Source organism: Ictalurus furcatus, chromosome 26, assembly GCF_023375685.1.
Source record: "Ictalurus furcatus strain D&B chromosome 26, Billie_1.0, whole genome shotgun sequence".
Taxonomy (NCBI): Eukaryota; Metazoa; Chordata; class Actinopteri; order Siluriformes; family Ictaluridae; genus Ictalurus; species Ictalurus furcatus.
Window position 1 is genome coordinate 9,117,022 of NC_071280.1, and position 25,262 is coordinate 9,142,283.

General features: G+C 40.0%; 2 protein-coding genes and 1 long non-coding RNA gene across 3 annotated transcripts in view; 2 read left to right on the forward strand and 1 right to left on the reverse strand.

The window, feature by feature from the left end:
- Positions 1-4,004: 4,004 nt before the first annotated feature.
- On the forward strand, positions 4,005-9,732 carry LOC128602147 (interferon-induced GTP-binding protein Mx2-like; the record flags this gene model as incomplete). Its single annotated transcript, XM_053615730.1, has 12 exons — positions 4,005-4,071; positions 4,327-4,464; positions 4,818-4,972; positions 5,063-5,201; positions 6,149-6,347; positions 6,429-6,507; positions 6,931-7,053; positions 7,137-7,269; positions 7,528-7,686; positions 8,187-8,263; positions 8,383-8,601; positions 9,030-9,732. Coding segments are annotated over 12 exons (1,713 nt in total), but the record flags the coding sequence as incomplete, so codon positions are not given.
- A 3,545-nt stretch (positions 9,733-13,277) lies between these two features.
- LOC128602148 (uncharacterized) overlaps positions 13,278-25,262 on the reverse strand; it is a 38,361-nt gene continuing 26,376 nt past the window's right edge. Inside the window, exon 7 of the long non-coding RNA XR_008384807.1 lies at positions 13,278-13,296. This is a non-coding gene — a long non-coding RNA (uncharacterized LOC128602148). The remainder of the gene's footprint in view (positions 13,297-25,262) is intronic.
- LOC128602145 (tubulin beta-4B chain-like) lies at positions 15,835-19,085 on the forward strand. The gene is made up of 4 exons (XM_053615728.1): positions 15,835-15,993; positions 16,357-16,465; positions 16,577-16,687; positions 17,896-19,085. The coding sequence occupies exons 1-4, from the start codon at positions 15,937-15,939 to the stop codon at positions 18,954-18,956; spliced, it is 1,338 nt and encodes a 445-aa protein (XP_053471703.1). The 5' UTR covers positions 15,835-15,936; the 3' UTR covers positions 18,957-19,085.

Below are 25,262 nucleotides of genomic sequence, written 5' to 3' on the forward strand. Positions count from 1 at the left end.
ATTGCTGTATGTGGTGTATGAATAACAATAATAATAATAATGTTAATAATAATAATAATAATAATAATAATAATAAAGAGTCAAAAAAGAAGAAATCTCTTTTCTTTGTTTTTATTGAAAAAATCTAGTGTTAGACATAAACATTTCACCTGTCTGAACACAATGAATACATCTGAAAACATTTTCATTACAAAGACCTTTTTTTAGTTTTAGTTTTTTCATAAATGCTGACACCATCTTGTCATTTTTAATAAAATCGCCGGTATACATCTTCAACACACGGTCATAATCATGTCCCTTCACCATGTGATAGAGAAAAAACACACAATGCTGCCTGCATGTCTCTGATGAAAAATCTTGGACTTGTACGGCTGAATGTTGAATCACTCTAGAATTGTGGTTTAGAAAGTTTTTGATATTCTGTGGAAAACGATTGTCATCTAGTTTATTACCAAAGCTGTCAAAAAAAAAAAAAAAACCAACCCACGCCGACCTCGTTTATGTAGATGGCTAGCCAGTGTTCACCCGGGAGTCCTGAAGGATGCGTGCTGATTATCACCATGGATGGTAATTTTCTTAAGGGGGCTTTTGGTAGGTGGTCACACGGTAGTACGCTGAGAAAATGGGCATTACACGAGATCTTATCCGTTATAGCCGGAAGATGGATGGTGTCCATTTTGCCTATTAATAGTAATCAACCAGGATCTGTCTGCGATTTGACACTTCGATGATGCTGTCAAATATGGCATAAACAATTAAGTTGATCGTTCGGGGTAGAGGCTGTCTAAAACGTGCTTCTAGCCTAATGTTCCCAGACTTGATAAGCGACACGTGTTGACTGCAGTCTTCGTCCAGCGTGAGATTAAACGCATAAAGGGTATACCCATGCAGAAAATCCTCCCTATCAATAGCTAGAGGTTGATTTTTAAGATGCTTTCCAGAAGCCAGCGCTAACTGGTAAAAATTCGCGTACCGCAGAGCCACTTCCATATTCAGGCTGCAGAGGTTTAGCGGGGTGCTGTTGGCCCTCCAGATAAACTGCCAAAAATTCTAGGTCATAGTTTTTAAAGGCGAACGGATTTTTATTATACGAGCCAGTGAACGCATCATTATCAACCATAGCCAGAACAACGGATTTTGGTAGAGTTCCTAAGAACAAGTTTTCTTAATTACAAACACGTGAGCCTACAGGGATTGAGAACTTTTTCACAAATACCCTTTCGATGGGGTATTTGGCTGGCGTCGAGAGCAATGCTTGCGCGTGCCCCAATCTCACACCTGGTGATACCGACACTTTTTTCACAAACAGTGAAGCTGACACGATGTTTAGTTTATAGGCCACAGCGTCGCTCCTCATCAAACAGAATTCATCTTTCGCCCTCGTCATGCGAATTTTAATGTCCACGCCGTTAAGCATTAGTTTTTCTTGAAAGAATATGTCACTGTGAATGGGGGCCAGTAGTTCAACAACGTTGCTGGCGTTGGTAAATGCAGCTCGTTTGGTCAAACCTCTATTACCACCAGCGGGGTCCGTTACGTCCATGTGACCGGCCGTGTCTTTGTAAAAGAGCCCCGCTGAGAACAGCGTTTCAAGAGCGTCTTTACCATAATTGGTGAGACACTCTATTATGCATCGATAAGGATATGTGTTGGAACTTTGTGATATGAGACGGTCTCCAAGCAACACGTCCACTTGTGAAAATATCGTAGATCCGGCATAGTTAATAAGTCCCACTGGGGCTCCGTCTGCTATGTCTGTGCCGTCTGCATTAGTGATTTTGAAAAGCAAAAAAACAGGGTGTTGTTTAGGTCCACATAATCCTCTCCAGTCCCCGCTATAAAAAAAAACTCCAGAGGCGATGTTTCTGATATTGCTGACAACGGTGGTACTTCTATATATGTATTTTTTTTTTCAATAACGGTTTGTGTTAATGGTACTGTGAATAGGTCCAGCTCGGTTTTTAAGCATTCTTCTGACATGTGTAGTCTACACATGTTTACTACTTGTGTAGTAAAGACATGGTCTAAAATATTGTTTTAACACAGGTCTTTTGTCTTTTTGCTGTAGAGCTGGTTGGCGTCTTCTTGTGCTTGCGTTTTACAACTGACGATTTCTTGGTGTTATGTTTTCTTTTCTTCATCGTTTGGTCACTCCTCCGAGCCCCTGGCGGTTTAGATGCTCTTCTGCGAGCCATCACCATTAGTCCGGATCCATCTTGAGTGTTATTATTGTTATTATTAAACGTATGCGATAATGTATTGCTAACAACATCGCTTAGTATGTTTTTTGCTGCTGATTTAAGATGTGGTTTGGCTATGCTAAAACCGCGTTTTAGCAAAGGAATGGCCATTCTAAAGAGACCTCTAAACACACCCCCTAACCCGGCTCCATACATAACTCCGCCCCCTGCATAACCGGGGAGCCCATTCCCCGCTTGATTCTGGTAATATTGGACATAAGGCAGAGGGTCTGTGTGGTGATTGTTGAAATATGACATTATTATGATTATTTTTTAAAACAAATTGTTTCATAGGCCTAAAATGCAGCTTGGCACACACCTTCCCGTAACTGAAGCGCACGTCTCGATTTTGATCGTCTTTCACCTGTATGGTTATCTCACTGACGGACGATTTATTAACCGATACGTAGTGTGGTGTGTCGTATCTAACACTAACATTCTTGTGGTTCTCCCCCTCTATATGCACACATCTCAGTAGCGGCACGTAGAAATCCCCAACGGTCTGGTATTCTATGATATCGGTATAAATATACATACTGTAAAACCCCGCATTAATGTCAGCCTGGAAAGGCGCATAAGTCATGCCAGATCTTTCAAGAGCATGGTCCGTAGTTTCAATAGCAACCCCCGGTTTTAATCCTAAAATATTGGCCATCTTTCCATAAAATGTCAGGGTTGTCTTCGGAGGGCCTTTGAGAAAAATTTTATTTTTAACATGGTCATAGCCGAGACTCGCACGTTGTGTCAGAATCGCGTTGATCTCCCTGATCAAAAAAACGACGTCGTCATAATATCCACTCTTTAACCTGTAAGATGCGTTTGATATACTGCCTTCACTATTATATTCGGTGACCCGATTCTCAGTCTTCGTTGTTTCACCATAGTTGAAAATGAACGTAGCATCTTCCTCATTAAATGTGTACCACGACAGCGGATATTCAAATTCGATTAACCCGACTTGCCATTCTCCTTTTAGATTGATAGTTTTCGATAATCGAGTTGTATAATACGAAATACTATTTTCCGGATAAACAGTCCTTGAGGCATTACAGGGAAGCGTTACATAAAAACCACCCGCAGTCATGGTTGGTTTTTTACATGAATGTGTGCCATCTACGAGGTTTCGTCTGTTTTTATGGGATTCTGTACATCAACCAATTCTTTCTGGTCGATCCACGATGCGAATTTTGAGGGCCATCCGAGCCATCTAACCAAAACCATTGTTTTTCGACCTTGTTTCTTCTTGTCTAAAAATTTTTTCCACTTTAATTGTTTTGTTTTTGTTCACAAATATTTTTTGTAATACCTCTTCATAAAAAACACCATCGACGACATCGCCATCATAATCACACAACCTATAGACGGGACGTTCGCGTGATATGCATTCTGTTATAGTGAAAAACTCGTGCGTGTAGTTTTCTTTATAACCTTTTGTGAACAGACCTCTTACTTTAGAAATTCTAACAATGTCGCCAGCTTTATATTTAAATTTAGGGGTTACGCCGGGGCCGTCTTTAGATCCATATAGGTTTTTATACACGGCAGATTCATTTTCTTTGGACACATCAATAGGTCTCATCTTAATGCTCCTGTGATAGCTGGCATTGTATCCGTCCGTGATGTCTTGTAGAATATCAATATAGCGTTTGGAGTTGTTTCTATTAAACCGCTGGACGATGCACGCTTTTAAATCGGTGGCTGTTGCAAAATGTTGTATGTTGTACTTTTTTGTCATGCTTTGAAAATGTTTATTAAAAAATTATTTCACAGAGTTCTGGAAAAAGCTCTGTGTTGGAAGCACTATCTGGAGTGCCATTGCCCAGAGGGAGTGGTGGGTTGTTTCCCATTTCTCTTACAGAGTAAAAATATATTGCATTACATTCAATATATAACCACTTGTTACATATGAGTTGTTATGATTTTCTAGGATTTGACAGTTAAAAGTAAAAATATACAGAATAAAATTCAAGCCACAATATTGTCACTTCTTTTTTACACAGATGCACTGTGGGTGAAATTTGTCTTTTTGACATTAGGAGAAGTAGGAAAACAAAAGCGGATGTATAATGTGCTTTTATAACTTTAGGTATTGTGACAAGGTGTCCACTGGAGTTAAAGCTGAGGAAGATTAAATGTGGCATTCACTGGAAAGCAGTAATATCTTACAATGAAGTAATCATTGAGTTTGATGACCCATCACTGGTTGAGGGCTACATTCAGGCAGGTTGGTAAAATTAGTGAAAATAATAAAATTAACAGATAAAGACAAATAGATGCAAGTCCTTTTTTATGGTTCTGAATGGGGAACCTTGCTGTCAGGTTCTGCTACAGAATTTGTATCCAGTGGTAATATGTTTTAACAAAGACTTGTAAATTAGATTTTTTTTAATTCCCATTAGTGAAAGGTTTTTACCCGAACACTTTCTATGAAGCTCATTATCATAAATCATTAGAACTATGTGTGGAATTCTTTATAATCTTGTAAGAAAAAACATTTAACAGACCTAATAATGCATTGTAGAGCTTCAAAGAGATTATATCTTCAGTTAAATAAAAATAAATACATCTGTCTAACAGCCCAGAATGAGCTGGCTGGAGAAGGTGTTGGGATATGTGATGAACTCATCACTCTGGAGATCATGGCTCCTGATGTGTGTGACCTCACACTGATCGATCTCATTGGGATTGCCCGAGTTCCTGTAAAAGGTCAACCTGAGGACATCGGACATCAGGTTAGCGTAAACTGTGAATTGACCCTTGACACTTAACCAGATTAAGCCCTTTAATTTAATTGTAACATTGCTTATCTTATTGTTGTCTAGATCAAAAATCTCATATGGAAATATATAGAGAAGGACCAAACTATAAATTTGGTCGTGGTCCCATGTAATGTTGACATAGCAACAACAGAAGCTCTGAAAATGGCACAGGAAGTGGATCCTGAGGGAAAAAGGACATTAGGTAAAGTGTCAACCTCAACCAAAGCTACTTATCACAAGCTTAAATATTATTATTTACCTTCAACATGGGATTCTATGACAGCCCATTAAATGCTTTGTACACTAAAATTTAGCACACTGATACAGGACAATCTCAGACACCAACACAGCACAATTTGCAATAATAATTATGCAATGCAACATTGTAGTGATGTGAGTACACTTTCCTTTCTTTGGGTCATGGTAAGTTAACAATATCATGATGTTAATTTCCACCGTTTGGATTTTCCACCTTTTACAAGTTTTTTATTTTTTATTATTATTATTTTTTTTTGTGCTTTTTCTCCTACAAATTTTGTTCAGTCATGACATCATCATGGGACCAACCTCTAAACTTGTTTCTCTGATTTTTTGATATGTGGGACAGTTTGTTCAAAATGTGCAAAAGAATTTGTCATTGAAGTCTCTATAACAGAAAGTAAGGGCATGTCTTAGCATTGATTTAATGTATTCAGACCAAACTTAGTATGTGGGTGAAGGACCAGGATTATAAGGGATGCCAAGATGTTTTGTGTAATTTAACTCTAGAGGCACTATCCGTCACAAATTAGTAAAACTGCTCATAACTTTAGAACCAAACAAAAACAGATCATGATTCTTCTTTCTGATTATTCAATAGTAGGTGCTGAGTGTTCATGTTATAAGTGCTCTTGAGATGTGATTTGCAAAACAGGAGGTCAGCCAGATTGGAAATAAGGCCATATCTCAAGAATGGCTTGACATAAAGCCACCAAATTTAGTATATCTCTTTGGAAACAAGCAATGACGGTTCAAATGGCGTCTCATTTCCTCCCTCATAAAGTCACTGGCCACTTAATAACTAGGGGCAGATATATTTATTATTATTATTATTATTATTATTATTATTATTATTATTATTATACATTTATTTATTTTTTATTCTAACAGCTATTCTTACAAAGCCAGACCTTATAGACAAGGGAACAGAGAAAAACATCTTGGATATAATCCGAAATCAGGTCATTCCCTTAAGCAAAGGGTATGTCATTGTTAAGTGCCGTGGCCAACAGCAAATTGATGATAAAATCTCTCTGTCTGACGCCACTCGAGTAGAGAGGGAATTCTTCAGACGTCATGAATTCTTCAGGTATGAAGAACTCATTCATTATTTGTGACATTTGACCCACTTGTAATAATAGGGAACTTACTGTAATTTTTTTATTTCCAGTTGCTTGTTGCACGAGGAGAAAGCAACTATACAGTGTCTTTCTACCAAACTGACTCAAGACCTGGTTGATCACATCAAAGTATGTTTCTGCTCTTTTTTTATACTGTTCCTTATTATTGTGTTTTAATGTAAGTTAGAACAGTTTGCCAATATGTGCAGAAAATCAGTAAAGGCAGTCATGAATGATTGAGTACTACAGAGGGCTACTAGATGACACAAAAGCAATCCCCACTGACAGCTGGTCATTATATTAGATGGTAGGTCTAAAATATAACACATTTATAGGGGGTGATTCACTCTGTGTAATCATCTGACACATATGAACATGTGATATTGCATGACATTCCGTCTGAGCTAAAAAAAAATAATTTTGTGGAAAAATGCAGACCTGGAAACACGAAAGCTACATGATTACTGCAGTGAGCATACTTGTCAAAGGCTGTGTGATATAAGCTTATTAATTGTAGTTAATTAATTGTAGTTTTTATTATCTTTTTTTAAGAAATCGGTACCTCTGATCTCAGAGGAGATCAAGAAGCAGCTGTGGAGCTTGACAAAAGAGCTGAGTGAGTGTGAAGCTGGTCCACCACTGGACCCACAGAAGAGAAAGACCTTTTTTATAGATGTGTGTACCTTTTTGTTTTTTTTAAAATCCAGAGCCCTATACCACCCTGGCTGTATCTTGTTCATGGTTGCTTGTTCTTTCAGACCTTGACAAAATTTAATGATAAGATCAACCGCTTGGCATCTGGGGAAGTGGTCAACAATGATAACTTGTTTGTAATGCTTCGGTCTGAATTCAAAAAGTGGAAAGATCATCTTGACAACACAAAGGCATCATGTGAGTACACAGTCCCTATGCAGAAGCTATGCCAAATCATTTTAGTAATTTTCAATGGACAAAATATATATTTTAAAACAGCACATTGTCTCCATGGAGAAAACTATGGCATTGAGGAGCAAGTACTTCTAATAAACTTTGGCTAGTAGTTGTCTAGAGCAGCTAAAATAAACCTTGTGGAAACTCCAACTAAATGATGCCTATTGATGGGAACTGGTGGGGGAGTTGATTTTTGGTCAAATTTTAAACCCAGTGCAGTCCAAAAAACGGTACAGGAAGTGGTGACTGAATATGACCGGAAGCACAGAGGACATGAGCTGCCTGGTTTCAGTGACTACAAGGTGTTTGAGACGGTGGTGCAGAAGCTTGTGATCCAGCTATCAGGACCAGCTATTGACACACTCAGGGTCATCAGAGGTAAATTTACACCACTTAACCTTCACGACTTTCATTCATCAACTTTCCACCAGTTTAGGAGACCAACAGCATGAACAACTCAGTTTAACTGTGTTTATTTATCAGCATTTATCTGAAAGGTACATGGAAAACACAGTATATCACCTAAAAAAATGAACTGACAATTCACTACCAAGAATAGTCATTTTTCCAAATTATGATTTTATCATGCAGTGGCTTACATAAGTATCCACCCCCAAACACCATGGGAAGTGTTATGTGAAAATAATCAACTGAAGTTAAACGTCTTCAATAACAGCACAACCCAAAGTGTTTTATTACTATTATACCACAGCAATTTGCCCACCAGCCTCTCTTTTTTCTCTCTTGAAGTGAATAAGCAAAAAATGCAGCATGTTGTATATTTTAATTTGTACAAGAAAACAAGGTAGTAATTCTGTGATTGTGTATATTGTGTGGAAAAATGGAAAAATTCAGACCGGGATGTGCTTGTGTTTCAGAAATCATTCAGAAACAGTTTTCAGATGTGTCCAAAACTTACTTGAACAACTACCCTTTCCTCCATTCTGTTGCAATGGTAAATCATATTTTTTAGTTTTAAAGCATTTGTATTGTGAAAGTGTGAAATATTTCTGAACCAGTTAAATCCATTCTTATTGAAGCGCTATAATCACATACTTAAAATCAACATCACAGAACAAGATCGACAACATTCAGTCAAAGCAGGAAGCCAAGGTGGAGCAGAGGATCATGGAGCAGTTTGAGATGGAGCAACTGGTCTATACTCAAGATGGCATCTACTTCAAGACCTTGAATGAGACTAAGCCTGCTAAGGCACAAAATGCTTCAGAAGACAACTTTGCTGGGTTTGACAACAGAAACAAATATCCTGAAATGCTGCGGGCTTATTGTGAGGTATATTTTAGAAGTTGAATGGGTTATTAATTATATACACCAATAAAACTGTTCATTTTATTTCATTCATAATTATTATTTTTATTATAGATATATTTAAACAGTAGGGTATGTATGGTTATGCAAATCAAATATGTTGTTTAAAAAAATCTGCCATTAAGATATTTTTAATTATTAAGAAATAAATTCTCACAAAAGCTTATTGTATCAATATAATTTTCTCTTTTACTGCTCTATATCTCCAAATGTAAACCTTTCCCTCTGTATTTTGTGCTATCAGCTATTATAGTAGTACATAATTGTGGGAAAAATCTATTAAATTTTTACCATTTTACAACTACAAGAGATAAGAAAAATACACATCAATTAAACATTTACCTTAAAACCTAGAAATTTTGAATTATAGAGATTTTTCCCTCTCTTGACAGATTGTGGTGCAGCGCTTGGCTGACCAGGTGCCCATGCTGATCCGATACTTCATGCTGAAGGAATCCGCTCAGATGCTGTGCAGTGAGATACTGGGTTTAGTGGACGGTGCCAACGTGGCCGATGCCTTGCGTGAAGAGTCGAATGTCAGCAGACGCCGCATTGACATGCAGAATCGCATGGACCGTCTTACCCGTTCTCAAGAAAAACTCATCAACTTTGTTTGAAGCCAGGGGGCCACTGTATAGCAACGTTTTACACCCTTTCTAGTTTAGCACCTGAATCAACCTATCAGCTAATTACCTTTGTCTGAATGTGGTGTGTTAAAAGAGGGAAAATGCTATTCTCTGTAGATTTGTGCCCTTCATCATTGACACCACTGATCTACACAATATGCTATATTCAGAATTATTTAGGCAGAGGTGAGGAGCAGGAGTGATGAATAGCCTTAGAGCATGAGTTGATGCAGGTGGTTAAAATTCCTGATGTCAGAGAACCCTTGTGCAGTTCAATAGTTTCTACTTCAGTAAAGGTTTTATACAGGCTTCATAGAATTCATATTGTCTATGCAAAAGGCCTTATGTTTGCAATGAGTTGTGTTTGTTGAGTTTGCCTCTGTATTGTGTTTCTTATGTTGTCTTGTTTTGGAGTTTGTCATTGTATTGTTTGTTGTATTGTCTTGTTTTTTGGGGTGAATAAAAGTCAGATGTGCATCTTTAGTTTGAATGTTGCATGAAAGCACGAGTGAGTGATAGTGTGTAAAGGTGCGTTCACACATATAGCGATTTTATCACTGCAAGTCGCCAGTCGGTGTACTATGAAGTCGCCATTAGCTCAGCTAGCAGGGAACGTTCTCGCAACTTTGGCTAACATTACCTATAAATTCTATTAATGTTTTAAACAAAACATTTGAATCTAATGTTAAAAGAATGTTTTAAGGATGTTTTCTCATTTCAAATAATGTTCCTATAAGGTTAAATGATAACTAAGATACAACGTTTTAACTGCATCATTCAGAGGATGTTGTCAAGCCTAGAGATTATGTTATGTAACACCTCAAATGGAACCACAAGCAGATTTTGGGCTGACACACACACACACACACACACACACACACACACACACACACACACACACACACACAGTGCAACAACTGACTTTGGTGGAAAGTGATCAAATGTGTTGAATTACTTAGAAGAATAAAATAAATGTTCAGATAAAGATATTAAACAATACAACAAATAGTTTAATTAAATCAGACCCACAAATAAAGAATAAAATTCCCCTATTGACAAAGTTTTCTTTGTGGATGGCTATTCATTTCTGGATGGTAACCAGAGATATACAGGGTATGTAAAATACAACACCCAAATGCACAAACAGAGAATATGTGGAAACCTGAAACTCCAGAGAGAATGTAACCTGTGTCGAGCCACTCTGCAAAGGAAGGTAACAATTTACCTGGTGCTGTTGACTGACAACTATTGAACTCACTTTTATTGTGACTACAACATTTCACAATGGAAATGAAGTGTGAACTGATGGTCCCTGTGCAGAGCCTCCAGATTTTCAGCTCCCCATATTAACACCAAAACAAATCTTAGGTGCGTACCATGGAGCTTTGCTCATATGGAAGGAATGCCAAGTGACCTACCAAAATTGGATAACCAAGTTTGTGGCACAATCAGCAGGGCAGTGCCTGGTCCTAGGAAATATCAACGCTATGCTGATGTAATACCTGGTGCTGTTGACCTACAACTATCAAACAGCCCAGAGGAAAGGTTGATGTGGCTACAAAGGGGGGTGGTAGGTGACAAACAAATGGGCCATAGAGTAGTGTCAAGAAATCATAGTGTCAGTTAACTTGTTGCCTTGTATTGCAGAGCAGTTCAACACAGGTTACATTCTATCTGGAGTTTCATGTTGTCTTTTACACCAGAATAACATTTCACAGGGTGGAAGGATAATTCTGGAGACAAGATCTTCAAAGTAGATGAATTTTATCCACTGAAATATGGGAGTGTAGCTGGAGTCCTGTTTCAGCCTCATCACACAGCTTGTGTACCTTCAATTTCAATTTCAATTTTATTTGTATAGCGCTTTTTACAATAGACATTGTCTCAAAGCAGCTTTACAGAAATGTCAACATGGTATACAGATATTAAAGGTGTGAATTTATCCCAACTGAGCAAGCCACTGAGTGGCGACGGTGGCAAGGAAAAACTCCCTAAGATGTTTTAAGAGCAAGAAACCTTGAGAGGAACCCGACTCAGAAGGGAACCCATCCTCATCTGGGTAACAATAGATAGTGTGAAAAAGTTCATTATGGATTTATATGAAGTCTGTATGGCCTTAGGAGCAGCCGTAGTCCCAGCAGTCTGGAATTAGAGAAGATTTGAGCTCCATCCAGAGGCAGAAAGGATCTGGATCTCTAGTATCTCCATAAATTCGTGTGGGGCTCGGCGAAAGGAGAGAGGGAGAAAAAAGATTATGATGACTGCGAAGTAGTAGAACAGAATCTAGTCAGGGTAGGCTTGAGTAAACAAATACGTTTTAAGCCTAGACTTAAACACTGAGACTGTGTCTGAGTCCCGAACACTAATAGGAAGACTGTTCCATAACTGTGGGGCTCTATAAGCGAAAGCTCTCCCCCCTGCTGTAGCCTTCACTATTCGAAGTACCGTCAAATAGCCTGCATCTTTTGATCTAAGTAGGCGTGGCGGATCATATAAAACCAAAAGGTCGCTTAGATATTGTGGCGCAAGACCGTTTAGTGCTTTATAGGTTAATAAAAGTATTTTATAGTTAATGCGAGATTTTACTGGGAGTCAATGCAGTACTGATAATATCGGTGTGATATGGTCGTATCTTCTAGTTCTAGTTAGGACTCTAGCAGCTGCATTCTGGACTAACTGGAGCTTATTTATATTCCTACTGGAACATCCAGACAGTAAGGCATTACAGTAATCTAATCTAGAAGTGACGAATGCATGAACTAGTATTTCCGCATCATGTAGTGACAATATGTTTCTTATTTTAGAAATATTTCTGAGATGAAAGAAAGCTATCCTAGTAATATTATCTACATGAGCATCAAATGATAGGCTGGAGTCAATAATCACTCCAAGGTCTTTAACTGCTGTACATGATGAAACAGAAAGACCATCCAGAGTAACCATGTGATCAGAAAGATTACTTCTAGCTACACGTGGGCCTAATAAAAGTATTTCTGTTTAATCAGAATTAAGTAGAAGGAAATTAGTTAACATCCAATGTCTAATGTCCTTTACACAATCCTCAACTTTACTAAGCTTCTGTCTGTCCTCTGGCTTCGCTGAAACATACAACTGTGTATCATCAGCATAACAGTGGAAGCTAATTCCATGTTTACGAATAATTTGACCTAGGGGTAGCATATATAAAGTAAAGAGCAGTGGGCCTAAAACAGAACCCTGTGGAACTCCAAAAGTAACTTCAGTACGCATGGAGAAATCACCATTTACATCTACGAACTGATAACGATCAGTCAGATAAGACCTTAGCCAGGAGAGGACTGTTCCCTTAATACCAACAACATTTTCTAATCTATCAAGGAGAATAGTGTGATCTATAGTATCAAAAGCTGCACTAAGGTCGAGTAACACAAGCAGCGAGACACAACCCTGATCGTAGGTCAGTAGAAGGTCATTTACCACTTTAACTAACGCTGTCTCTGTGCTATGGTGAGGTCTAAATCCTGACTGATACATTTCATGAATGTTATTCCTATCTAAGTACGAGCATAACTGCTTTGCTACAACCTTTTCTAAAATCTTAGAGATGAAGGGGAGATTTGATATTGTACCTTCCTGTCTAACTAAATGTGTGAAAGCCTACCCAATATATAACAAGGTTTATATATTGAATATAAAGTAATTTATGCTGTAACATATTCAGAGCAGCTTGGCTGATTGTATGATAAAAAGGGTCTTCACATGACAATGTGTGTGTCGTTATCTATCTTTTTATATGTACATTCCATCCACTTATCTAATGGCGAGACATGTCAGGTTAGAACACCCTGGTACAGAATACACTCATAAATAACAAGAATCAGCATCAAGAGTATGAAACAGATTTTAAGCATAAGAGAAAGTAAAGAAAAATCTAATTATTCCACAGGGTTATCTCTGGGTTCTCAGGTTTTCTCCAACCTCCAATAACAAGCCAGTAGGCAGATTGGGTGAGCTAAATTGTCCAGTGTTCCCAGGCTCTGGATCCATTGCAACCCTGATAAAAATACAGCAAATAGACAAGAAGAATGAATGAATGTAATATATTCATGTCATACTGCAATTGATGAAGTACCATACTGTGGATTACTATAGTTTTAAAATCACTGAAGTTCAATTTCATTATAATAAACCATTTTTATTTATATTTCTTCATTACTCTTTATTTATTTATTTCCATGGCAATACTAACAAAGCCAAATTTGTTAGATAAAGGGGGAGAGGCTGACATTTTGCAGGTAAAAGTTGTTCCTCTGAAAAAAAGGTTACGTAATGGTAGAGTGACATCAGTGAGAACAAGATAAGACTGGAGACAAAGTTCTTCAGGTCCCACAGTCACTTCACATATCTGATTTCCAACACAGAAAACGTCTGGGTTACGCATGTAACCCTGAGAAGGGAACGAGACGTGGTGTTTAGCATAACAGTATGGGAGCGCCCTTGTACGCACAACCGGTATCTGAAGCTTGTGTAATATCATGCCTCTATTTATATGCCTGCCATGATCAGGTGACGTGCAATTAAGCACGTCGCGTGATATAAATATGGCACATGTGAACCCCACCGTCAGCCTCTATTATCTGAAGCAAAGACACAATTCACAGGCCTGCCCTGGTATGACAAAGCTACACAACATCTCGTTCCCTTCTCATGGAACAGGGTTACATGCATAACCCAGACGTTCCCTTTCAAAGGGAACTCCACTTTGTGTTTAGCATAACAGTATGGGAACGAGAATACCCACTCCGTCATACTGAGGGTACGGCCTGTTCAAAAAGACCCAAGCCTGAGGGTCACTGCAAGACACTCGAGCCCGGGGTGGAATGAATATCCCGGCTGTAATAACGAATGAATGTGTGTGGCGTTCACCACCCTGCAGCAGCACACACATCCTGTAAGGATATCCCTTTGAACAAAGCCTTCGAGGAGGCGACCACCCCAGTGGAATGAGCCCTTATGCCCAGAGGCATAGCGAGACCGCACGCCTCATAAGCAATAGAGATTGCTTCCACTATACAATTAGAGATGCACTGCTTTGACACAGCATCACCTCTACTGTCGCCGCCAAAGCAGACCAGCAGCTGCTCCAACTTAGGCCACTGGCCGGAGCGGTGGACGTAAGTACAGAGAGCCCTTACTGGACACAGCAGGTGCATCCTCTCTTGTTCTGGTGTGAGGAACGGAGGAGGGAAGAAAGCCTGCAACACCACAGGCTGGGCAGCCGATGTAGGCACTTTAGGAATATAATCCTGCCTAGGATACAGGAAGGCCTTGGCTAATCCAGGAGCAAAGTCAAGGCAGGAAGGGGCAATCGAGAGAGCTTGTAGATCTCCTACTCACTTGAGAGATGTCAGGGCCAGCAGAAGAGCTACCTTTAGAGTCAGAAGCTTCTCAGAGGCTGACTCTAAGGGCTCAAATGGGGTCCCTGACAGACCTTCCAGGACCACAGAAAGGTCCCAGGAAGGTTAGAGAATGTTGCCCCACAGAGGCTCCATCAACAGGGGCGTGGCTGGCTGAAATGGCAGCCACGAGAGAGAGAAGTAGTTTGTATATTTTGTAAAACCTTATTTTGACAGGTCTAGGTCAAAGGTCAAGATCATTATCATCAATCATGTTTATGATGACAGGTCTTGACAGGTGTACGTCAAAGGTCATCACCAACCGTCATTGATCTTGACAGGTGTAGTTAAAGATATATAGTTACACATTCTTTCCCATAGATTAATCATTGATTTTGACAGGCGTAGGCCAAAGGTCATCACCAACCGTCATTGATCTTGACAGGTGTAGTTAAAGATATATAGTTACACATTCTTTCCCATAGATTAATCATTGATTTTGACAGGCGTAGGCCAAAGGTCATCACCAACCGTCATTGATCTTGGCAGGTGTAGTTAAAGATATTTGTCAGTAGTAAACTTTAAATCCAGTTCTGGTGCATTTCCACACACACAAACACACATGTTCTTTCACATAGAATGTATTCCTACATAGTATGGTCATGAGCATTCCACACACACACACACACACACACACACACACACACACAAATACATTCATAAGGCTGATGAAATAATAAATAACAAATTTCTGTGCACATCCAACCAAAAATATCACACACACACACACACACCCAAACAAAAATATGACACACACACGTTCTTTCACATAGAATGGGTTAGGGTAGCAGGATAAATGGAAATAAATCTTCATACTGAAGCACATATAAAACAGAACACAACAGTGTTGCTTACTGTTTTTATGGATGTACATGTGTGGTCCCTTGCTGAAACAGTTATTCAAATGCATTGTACAGTATATAATGCAGTGTAAAGTTTTGTTTGTGTTTTGTTAATTGGAGGGTGGAGTTAGATTTCATCAAACAATTTCAGCCATAGCTGGACAAAGAAGAACTTTAACAAATTTGTGAAAGCCATTTGTAGTCGAAAGAGTCAGCTCTTATTGGTGAGCTGAGTTGAGTCTGATCTGATTCACAAAAACGAGTCAGAATTCCCGTCACTATAGATACGGAACGCATTTGTTGGTGGCCAATCAAAGTCCGTGATACAACACGCTTCTGAGTGTGAGGACGAGTGTGTTTGAGGTCACGGTTTGTGTTTAGTAAACGCTTCTCAAAATGAGGGAAATCGTTCACATGCAAGCTGGTCAGTGTGGGAATCAAATCGGTGCAAAAGTAAGTTTAAAACATGAATATTATTACAATTCTTACCGTTTAGTTTTATTAGTAGGTTAACTTCAGGGAAAAAAAAGGGGTTGTAGGAAATGTTTGGGTTACTTAGCAACAAGAATATTAGACCAGTTGTCCATGGGTTAACTATTTAAGCTAATTTTCTCTTGTTTAACTGAACATTAACTACGACGTGGCTGATTTGTTTCAGGGTTTAGGTCGAAAATAGCTTCTTTATTGTTTGTTTGTTTTGAAATTGCTGCCGTTGACTGCGCGCGCTGCTCGAGCTAGCTTGCTAACGTTACGAGCATGCTGTAGTAAACACTGACTATAATAACGGTCTGGTTTTGTAATTTGATGCTGTTGTAGTTTTGGGAGGTGATCAGTGATGAACACGGAATCGACCCGACCGGTACCTACCACGGTGACAGCGACCTGCAGCTGGAGCGGATTAACGTGTATTACAACGAAGCCACTGGTAAACCCGGCTATTCATAGCTTCACCTTGTGTCCAAATAAGTTTACGGTTTAATTACTCACCTTAAATGCTTAACTGGCCGTAGTGAAAGTGTGTCCTGTGGTGAAACAGGTGGAAAGTATGTTCCCCGGGCTGTACTGGTGGACTTGGAGCCAGGGACCATGGACTCTGTAAGATCTGGTCCTTTTGGCCAAGTGTTCAGACCAGACAACTTCGTGTTTGGTGGGTGACATTTATATTTTATTTTTAATGATTAAAATAAAAATGTATTTTTTTTTTATCATTGTTTGCTCATCTCCTTTGTCACATTGTGCATGATTCGGGGGTACTGATCACATTGTGATTTATTTATTTATTTTTGTTTAGGTTTTTTCCCCTGCCTCTGAATTTTGGCTAAATGGTGGGAAGATTAAAATAATAATAATAATAATAATAATAAATATTGTTTGCAAAGACATGCCCAGTTTCTGTAAACCAGTCAAATTCTGATTGCTAATCTCCATACCAAAACCCAAATATGCAGTTTCACTCTGAAATAAGTCCCATTCCCTTACATATTGTCTTCAGATCCTTCACAATTCAATATTGTGCAAACAACTTACCTAATGCCTTTTTAGACAATCTTTTTGTCACACATGTGCAGTGCATGAATGCATGAGTTTTTGTTTTTAAGGGGTTATGGGGAGATTGGGGATATCCAGGGAGTTTTTGAACAAGTAAGATGTAGGACTTCCTAAATGATTAAATACATGAATGAGCAAAGTTTTACTTTTCAGAATCCTTCAAAATATTATAAGACTGTTCGTCTGTCCTGTTGAACCCCTGAATGTAAACTAGGTATTTCTTGCATGGCCTTTAAAGTGCTACTGAAATAAAATGTTCTTCTAGTTGGGGGTGGGGGGAGATGGTTGGATACAGATGTAAAATATCTGCCCTAAAGTAATATTTTACCCAACATGAATGCAACTTTTTATTTATTATATCTTATGTCTGGGCCACATTTTGTTATGCTCATAAGTAACGCTGAATGAGTGGATGAATGCAGGCAGAGGGTCCAGTTTACCCCAATATAATGCCAATTTAGATAAATGAGGGAAAGAAATGCAAGTTGACATTGAATTGAATATTAGATTTTTAGAATTAGGTTTTTAGAATATTAGAATTGAATATTAGATTTTTAGAATATTAGAATTGAATTAGATTTTTCTCATTTTAGATATTATAGGTCACAAGCAATGTATAGAACATATATTTCTTAAGGTGTATCTACGAAGTTCCAAAAAAGGCATTCAAAGATCTGGATATTTTCTTTTGGAGAGTAATGCATGTATTAAGCACACATTTTTATATAGATCACTTTAATTGTTTAAAATGGCATGTTTGTGGTGCCTTTATGTTGTAATTTAGCCTTATTGTCCTGCTTTTCACAGGTCAAAGTGGGGCTGGAAACAACTGGGCCAAAGGCCATTATACTGAAGGTGCTGAGCTGGTGGACTCAGTGCTGGATGTTGTGCGTAAGGAGGCTGAGAGCTGTGACTGCCTACAGGGCTTCCAGCTCACTCACTCCTTGGGTGGGGGCACTGGATCGGGCATGGGTACGCTGCTCATCAGCAAGATCCGTGAGGAGTATCCCGACCGCATCATGAACACGTTCAGTGTTGTGCCATCTCCTAAAGTCTCAGACACTGTGGTGGAGCCCTACAACGCCACTCTGTCTGTGCATCAATTGGTGGAGAACACTGATGAGACGTACTGCATTGACAATGAAGCACTTTATGACATCTGTTTCCGCACTTTAAAGCTCACAACTCCCACTTATGGCGATCTTAACCATCTTGTTTCTGCCACCATGAGTGGTGTAACCACCTGCCTCCGTTTTCCTGGGCAGCTCAACGCTGACCTGCGAAAACTGGCTGTCAATATGGTGCCCTTCCCTCGTCTGCACTTTTTCATGCCTGGTTTTGCCCCACTCACCAGCAGGGGGAGCCAGCAGTACCGTGCGCTCACTGTGCCTGAACTAACACAACAGATGTTTGATGCCAAGAATATGATGGCGGCGTGTGATCCACGCCATGGCCGCTACCTGACTGTGGCTGCTATCTTCCGGGGCCGCATGTCTATGAAAGAGGTGGATGAGCAGATGCTCAATGTGCAAAACAAAAACAGCAGCTATTTTGTGGAATGGATCCCCAACAATGTCAAAACAGCTGTATGTGACATCCCTCCAAGAGGGCTTAAGATGGCTGCCACCTTCATTGGTAACAGCACAGCCATCCAGGAGCTGTTCAAGCGCATCTCGGAGCAGTTCACAGCCATGTTCAGGAGAAAGGCCTTCCTGCATTGGTACACAGGAGAAGGAATGGATGAGATGGAGTTCACTGAGGCAGAGAGCAACATGAATGACCTTGTGTCTGAGTACCAGCAGTACCAGGATGCCACAGCTGAAGAGGAGGGCGAGTTTGATGAAGAGGGGGATGAGGAAGTGGCATAATGTTAATCTTTCACATGTTCATATTTTCACAATTTCTATGTCTTTCTGTTGCTTGAAATTGATGTAAAGTTCAGTTAACAACTCCACCTTTGTTCTTTCAAACTTTCTAATAAATGTTTAACTGGGGAAGCTTGGCTCGTTCTTTGCTCATTTTTAACTAAATCATTCAGCAATTTGGAGTCCAGTGTCCTTTTAGTTCTCATGTAGTTGCACAGAGTTATGAATATTATATTTATAATTTTTGCCTCGACTAAATTCTAACCTCAGATATGATTTTTACATAAAGCAAAAAATATACAAATAAAATTTTGTTGTGAAATTGGGCTTTAAACCAAAATGAGATCAAGGGTGTTGATTTCTTGTACTGCTTAATTGAACAAACCTGGTCACACAGTATGGGGTGACCCTGTGTAGGATAAACAATTTGGAAAATGGATGTATAATTATTACTTGTAATGAGTCTATGTGTTAGACATAATACATAGCAATAATACAGTGATAAACTTTTTTTTTTATTGTTTATTGATTCAAATAATAGAAATGTTTAAACACTATGTTGGGGGGGGTCGTAGGCAGGCTGGATGGAAGAACGTACCACCATTAAATGTAGCCTACAAATTGTAAAAACAGGAATAAAACACAACTCGATGAGTTTCTTGTCAAAAATGCTCTGTAGCCTTTCAGGGCCACATGTCTCACAACAGATTGGCTATACCTAAACATGCACACTACAGTACTAACTAGTATTTAAAAATGGCATGTAACCAGAATCAGAACTGCGAGGAAGAAAACAGGACCAAAAACCATGGAATGAGAAACACAATGATCAAAGGCTTGGTATGGCGGAAAACACAGAAACACACAATACATCGCGCCGAATATCCTGGAGTGATAGTAAAGTTACTGTTTTGTGTTTTCTTTCCATCCCTCTCGATAATATGACATAGACAGTCTTCCTATGTTAACGAATACCAACTCTGGATATATTGAACCTCTGTGAGCAAGACTTCCCATTTTTCGTTCAAATCGACTGGTTTGGCGAATTTAGTAGTGTAGTGTGTGTTCTTATTATTAGGGTAAATATCCAACGACGCATTGCTTGGAAGGGTCACAAAGAATCTACACTCTTCCATGGTTTAATGAACATAGATTTCAGCTTTGTTCACAATGATCCTTTTGTTATGTTAACTACGTCTTCGACCAGAACCCAGGAGCTAAGTTTATCGGGCCACCCCACCCATTTCACCAGGCAAAGTTTTTTCCGCTTTCGGGTCTTTTCAGACAAGATTTTCTCAATTTTAAACGTCTTGTCCTTCCCAATAATGATCTTTTGTAACTCAGGTACATAAAATGTTCCCTCAATTTTTTCACCATCATAGTCTTGTAATTTATATACCAGGGGATCTCTCGGTATCTGTTCGGAGATTGTAAAATATTCATCCGTAAAGTTTTGGTCGTATACTTTTTCAAACTGTCTTTTTAAACGGGAAATTCTAACGATATCACCGACTTTAAACTTGAATTTTAGTTGCTTTAATTTAGGTGAGAACAGTCCGTAGAGGGTTTTAAATACTCTGAAGGAATCGGCTTCGTTGATCTCGATGGGTTTCATTTTGATGCTGGAATGGTAATTGTGATTGTACGCTTGAATCAAATCCTGGACTATGTCGGTGTATTTTCTCATGTTAAAAGAAGTAAAATATCTCCACATCCTGGTCTTTAGCGTTCTGTTGAACCTTTCACACACTGATGCTTTTTGCCCCGTACGTGTAGCAAAGTGAACAATGTCTTTTCATTAATGTTTGAAAATTTGTGTTAAAAAACTCCTTCCCTTGGTCAGTTTTGCCTATTTTCTCAACAATAGCTCTTTGCAAACTCTCAACGCCACCATACGAACCAGGTTCTGATTGCGTATAATATATATTCTTCATCAATTGTTTAGTCATTTCGAGTGTCAAGACAAGAATGATCAAACGCAAGTGTAGATTAAACATTTTATTTCAGAACACGTGAGCATGGTATTACATATTCAATCAAAGTAACATTTTCCATTCTAAACAATTTTAAATCACACACAGGTTTAGATACAGTATCTCACAAAAGTGAGTACACCCCTGACATTTTTGTAAACATTTGATTATATCTTTTCATGTGACAACACTGAAGAAATGACAGTTTGCTACAATGTAAAGTAGTGAGCGTACAGCTTGTGTAACAGTGTAAATTTGCTGTCCCCTCAAAATAACTCAACACACAGCCATTAATGTCTAAACTGCTGGCAACAAAAGTGAGTACACCCCTAAGTGAAAATGTCCAAATTGGGCCCAAAGTGTCAATATTTTGTGTGGCCACCATTATTTTCCAGCACTGCCTTAACCCTCTTGGGCATGGAGTTCACCAGAGCTTCACAGGTTTCACTGGAGTCCTCTTCCACTCCCCCATGACGACATCACGGAACTGGTGGATGTTATAGACCTTGTGCTCCTCCACCTTCTGTTTGAGGATGCCCCACAGATGCTCAATAGGGTTTAGGTCTGGAGACATGCTTGGCCAGTCCATCACCTTCACCATCATCTTCTTTAGCAAGGTTATCTTGCTGGAATACTGCCCTGCGGCCCAGTCTCCGAAGGGAGGGGATCGTGCTCTGCTTCAGTATGTCACAATACATGTTGGCATTCATGGTTCCCTCAGTGAACTGTAGCTCCCCAGTGCCGGCAGCACTCATGCAGTCCCAGACCATGACACTCCCACCACCATGCTTGACTGTAGGCAAGACACACTTGTCTTTGTACTCCTCACCTGGTTGCCGTCACACATGCTTGACACCATCTGAACCAAATAAGTTTATCTTGTTCTCATCAGACCACAGGACATGGTTCCAGTAAATCCATGTCCTTAGTCTGCTTGTCTTCAGCAAACTGTTTGCGGGCTTTCTTGTGCATCATCTTTAGAAGAGGCTTCCTCCTGGCACGACAGCCATGCAGACCAATTTGATGCAGTGTGCGGCATATGCTTTGAGCACTGACAGGCTGACACCCACCCCTTCAACCTCTGCAGCAATGCTGGCAGTACTTATACGTCTATGTCCCAAAGACAACCTCTGGATATGATGCTGAGCACATGCACTCAACTTCTTTGGTCGACCATGTTGTTGACCATGAGGTGCCATGTTGAACTTCCAGTGACCAGTATGAGGGAGTGTGAGAGTGATGACACCAAATATAACACACCTGCTCCCCATTCACACCTGAGACCTTGTAACACTAACAAGTCACATGACACTGGGGAGTGTCATGTGAAAATGGCTAATTGGGCCCAATTTGGACATTTTCACTTAGGGGTGTACTCACTTTTGTTGCCAGCGGTTTAGACATTAATGGCTGTGTGTTGAGTTATTTTGAGGGTACAGCAAATTTACACTGTTACACAAGCTGTACACTCACTACTTTACATTGTAGCAAAGTGTCATTTCTTCAGTGTTGTCACATGAAAAGATATAATCAAATATTTACAAAAATGTGAGGGGTGTACTCACTTTTGTGAGATACTGTACATTAAAACATTTGTCACTGACCGACGTTCATGGCGCAGGCATCAGTTCGTTGTATTCAAGCCGAGCAGACAGAGCAGAACACAATTGGCTAAGTGCGTGATAGGCAGTGTTAGGCTAAGCTCCAACGCGACAAGTTTTAGCTACAAATTGAGTACCCCTGACTGAAATACAAATGCGACTGAACGAGCTTCCACAAGTGAAGAGAAAGCAGACGAAATAGTTGATAAGAGAGGAAAGACAAATTCAGTGGTATGGAAGAGGTTTGGCTATCTAAGCTCTGAAAAGCTTCAGGTTTCAGTGCGCTGCAAAATGTACCAGAGAGTGGTGCTGACAAGCAGCGGGAACACATCAAATCTGTTCCACCATGTGAAGCAGTTCCACCTGATAGAATATTCTGTGAGTCAGAAAATGAGGCACCATAAAGGTTTAAGCCAACCTATCTCTGAAACATCACCGCCACCCCATCCCCATCACCAGCTGTGTCAAAAGAGAAACCCATGCAGCAAACACGGATCGCTGCATTCATGCCTTATGACAAGAGGGAGAGGGAAGGGAGAGAGAGCTGTTGTGGTAAGGGAAGAGGAGTCCAGAGAAGAAGCCATGGGAGACGCTTCTGCAGCAGTGACACCAGCCAAGAAAACAAAGCGGTTTCTGGCTAGCTTTTTTTCAAACAGGTCCACCACTACAAACACAGAAGGCTTGAGTGTACTCCAGGCAGTTGAGAGGGAGCTCAGCAACTACCTTCTGTCTCCAGATGCTGACAATGACTCAAATCCTCTGGATTGGTGGAAAGTCTATCATAAGAACTTCCCCCGAGTAAGCCAACTGGCAAAACATTATTTGTGTATTCAAGCCACAAGCTCCCCCTCTGAGAGGGTTTTTAGTACAGGTGGTAACATTGTCACATGTAAAAGGGCATCTATGAAGCCAGATAATGTAGACCAGCTTGTATTTCTTGCCAGAAACCTCTAGAGTCTGTCATAGGGTGCCATCAACCGCCAACAATTTCCCTGCCCCAGCCACATGTGTTCTTGTTATTGCTCACACTTTTTTCTGTTTTCTTCAGCAACTCTCAGCATTTTTTCAAATTTTTTATTTCAATCCATAAGAATAAGATAATCAGCCTATGTTGTAGTTGAAAGTTAAAGATATTAATATTGACAAAGGTGAGAGTTTTATGTTTATTTGATGGTGATTTCACATTTCTTGTTTGTATGAAGGTTAAATCCAAATAAAAGGTGAACATTAATTTATTTGTGGCATTTTTATTTATAAAATATTATATAGTTTTACAGGAGGAGGTTTCATAGACTTGCCAAATTCATTTTACAGAAGTTTGAAGGTACAGACATCCATTGTGGGCATCCTTGGCAGTTTTTCTGAAGATTTATATTGTTCATCTTGATATCGGAATTATACCGTATCGACCGAAATTAAGAAATATATCGTGGTATACATTTTGGCCATATCGTCCAGCCCTACCTCATACGGCCTCTCAGGACCGCTCTTCTTTGTCTGCTTGGCCTTTCTGACCATTCTCAGATCAGGCCTAGTAGCAGGCTGTGACTGTGGCTGCCCGGTTCCCCTGGTTGTCTGCGGGGGTTGGCAGGCTGCCATACTCACCTTCTGTGTCTCCCTCGCACTAGTGCTGGACCGGGGTCCACTCGTGGATGCCCGGGTGAACTCGATACAACAGGGAAGGAACTGGCTGAATGCCGCCATATGTCGAGCTCACTCAGCAGATCTGCTTGTCAGGCCTGCAGCACTGTCATTGTCTGCAGTGACCCACAAGCAAGACTACTACTGCATAGGCCTTGCCCACCAATGCCACGGTGGCCTTACATGGTGGCTTGAATGGCAAAGCCGGCCCCCCTAAATTACCTGCCGTCAATGGAGAGAGGTAGCTCGCTAGCGGCTCCTCCACCTTCAACATAGCTAAATAGCCATGCCGTTCATTCCCCGCAATGGCTGAATAATCCAACATCATGGGGTTATTAATATGGCTTATGCATGGTTTTCCCCCAGAAGCCTGATATTTTGTCATGCACTTCTGGAAGAAAGGGGAGTTTCTGCACTGGGATTTACATTCACTGGGGAGAAAAAAGCTCATCCAGCCTTAGTAATTACTTCAAGCAGCTCTTTATATGCTGCTCTCAGTTTTCAGTACACCATTCTGGCTCCTTGGAGTCAGAGAGGAATTATTACTATTATTAATAATAAGTGTGTGTTTTTTTCCTTTTGGCTTTCCATAGCGGAAGGAGGAGTCGCGAAGTGAGCTCCAAAATCCCACGGAGAGCCGAACCCAGAAGACAGAGCAAGAGATAGAGCAGCGCTCGGCTCCGGGTCCTCTTCCGGATCCATAAGAGATCCCCCGGACCTGAGACGTCTAGCTGCCTCGGCAGCGGCAATGTTGGGGTGTAAATGAAGTCAGGGATAATGTGCCCACATAGTGGAAATAGTCTGAGGCACACCATGTGAGAGAGCTGATAACATTTAGTGATTACACTTAGTAAACAACCTCAGACTACCAGCTGTAGAGACTCTGAAGACTGTTAGAGGTCATTTCTTATTCATACAGACACACAATGCCTTGTAAATTTACTTTCCCCATTTTGTAGTGTTACAACCTTGAACCTATAAATACATTTCCTAACTCATAATTGGTTGGTGGGTGCTGACAGTCCAATTTTTTACCAATTCACTGCTTCATGGAAATGGTAGCGCTCATGGAATGTTCATACACTTTCTACCAG

Coding starts and splice junctions, on each gene's coding strand:
- LOC128602145 (XM_053615728.1), top strand. CDS start 15,937: ATGAGGGAAATCGTTCACATGCAAGCTGGTCAGTGTGGGAATCAAATC. Junction 15,994..16,356: donor GGAATCAAATCGGTGCAAAA/GTAAGTTTAAAA, acceptor ATGCTGTTGTAG/TTTTGGGAGGTGATCAGTGA. Junction 16,688..17,895: donor ACCAGACAACTTCGTGTTTG/GTGGGTGACATT, acceptor TGCTTTTCACAG/GTCAAAGTGGGGCTGGAAAC.